This window comes from Anneissia japonica, unplaced genomic scaffold (genome assembly GCF_011630105.1).
Source record: "Anneissia japonica isolate Jap-2015-1 unplaced genomic scaffold, ASM1163010v1 scaffold34857_len1947_cov180, whole genome shotgun sequence".
NCBI classification, from domain to species: Eukaryota; Metazoa; Echinodermata; class Crinoidea; order Comatulida; family Comatulidae; genus Anneissia; species Anneissia japonica.
This window is the reverse complement of record NW_022720460.1, coordinates 1-1,899: the sequence shown is the minus strand read 5'-3', so window position 1 is coordinate 1,899 and position 1,899 is coordinate 1. Positions and strand designations below refer to the sequence as shown.

At 33.4% G+C, this 1,899-nt stretch overlaps 1 protein-coding gene across 1 annotated transcript; it reads right to left on the bottom strand.

Moving 5' to 3' along the window:
- Positions 1-216: 216 nt before the first annotated feature.
- LOC117111350 lies at positions 217-1,380 on the bottom strand (the record flags this gene model as incomplete). The annotated part of the gene is made up of 3 exons (XM_033254273.1): positions 1,229-1,380; positions 878-1,097; positions 217-372 (listed from the first exon to the last, which is right to left on the bottom strand). Coding segments are annotated over exons 1-3 (460 nt in total), but the record flags the coding sequence as incomplete, so codon positions are not given.
- Between the last annotated feature and the right edge of the window lie 519 nt (positions 1,381-1,899).

Below are 1,899 nucleotides of genomic sequence, written 5' to 3'. Positions count from 1 at the left end.
AACAGCTATAGTAACAGTAACAAAAACAACATTTATAGTAACAAGAAAAAAAAAAGTAAATTGTAATCAAAAACCTAACAAAACATACTGGTCTTTGACGAAATAAAATTAGTATTTTTTTTTTAGTTTGACATTTTTACATTAACCAACCAAAGATATCTTCTAATGTCAATAATAGTTAAAAAACAACATCAACAATTATTAATTATAGGGTACCTGTATTTGGCATGTTCAACCGGGCATTGTGCGCAGGCGCAGCTTCATCTGGAGCTTCTGATGATGTTATTTGACAGTCTTCAATGTATCCGCTTTCCATTCCAAGTGCCACGGGTGACGTACAGCCCTTGTCCCAGCCCACTGGTATATAGGGGTCTGGTAAACCAAAAATAAATTACTTAGCTTATCAGTTATCACATGCCAAATAGGAGAATTAGTGCTATTCGACTCGCTGAGTAGCACACTGTTAATTGTTTATATATATATATTATATCGGCAAAAAATGTATATAATTAAAAACTCTAATTACTAATTTGGTTTATCCAGCGCTTGTATATAAAATAACAGCCGCGCGTTTTTACCATCTAATGATCCCTTTTTGCTTTATTCGAATTTAATATTTATTATGTGATGTTTAATGTATGTTTTATCTCCCCAGTATAAGTTTGAACAGGACCATATGAAAACCAGGCTATAACAACCACCTGATTAGTTTTTTTAATCCTGTAAAATATAATTTGTAAATAAATAAATAAATAAATGAATCTAGGGAAAGTTTTCTAGGGATTGTTTTCTGCAACATCGAGAAATATAATAGTTCAACGGTGCATGATGGTTAATATGGATGGTGGTGTGCATGTGTGTGATGTTACAAACATACCAGAACTGTTATTTATAACTTCAATTCTTATTAAGTTAAGCGTTTCAAACAAATGGTCTTCCTCGAAGTCACTTCCAGCAAAGTACGTTTGGTTGTATACAGTACTCATAAAAATGAATGATTTCAAAGACGACTTTTCCTGAAATATGTTATTGTCTGACGTCACAACAAACTGGAGTTGAAACAGAAGCGGATCAGTGCCAAGATGAAAATTAGAAATCTGATAAAAAAAAAAGTACAAAACAAAAATCCAATATTTTTTTTCCAGTGTATTAATTATTGACGTTTGAAGTTAAATAGGAAGATACTATATGTCTACAAATTCAGTTAGAAACAAACAGAAATAGTTACCAATATTTTACCGCCATAATCAGTTGTAGCGAACATTGGAGATTCTGCAACAACAGCTTGGAATGATCTTGGTAGATAAAACATTATATAAACATTGGCGGCCCCCGCCGTGGACTCAAGCGTGTGTTCCAGGCTAAAGTTGATCGGAATTGAGGATCTGTCAGATGTAAAAATGTGATAAATAATTAGATACCCTTTGAATTAAATTGAATAATCATTATTTTTAGCGTTGTTGCCGCCGCCGTCCAAGGAGTTTTGGGTAGACTGAGAGAGGACTTTACGAGAGGAGCAAGCGACCAGGATGGCCAGCAGGCAATGCCGTAGCCAGGATTTTCAAACAGTGCAGGACAATATCAGGGTGGACCCACTTTACGCGTAAATTCAAATAATGTGGACCAATTTTCTCAAAAGTTGACCCATTTTTCGCAAAAATATAAAAATTCTGGACCCATTTTCTTAAAAACTTTTTAAAACAATTTTAGGCTAAATATGAGAAATCTGGACCCATTTTTAAAAAAATATACTATTTTTAAGCATAAAACACATTTTTCGAAAAAATATAGAAAAATGAATTTATGTCGTGGGAGGGCGTATACTTGGCAATTTTGTAGAGGCGCTATATTTGTTTTGGTTTGAGGGGTAATTTAATAGTTTGCATTAGACATGTGAAT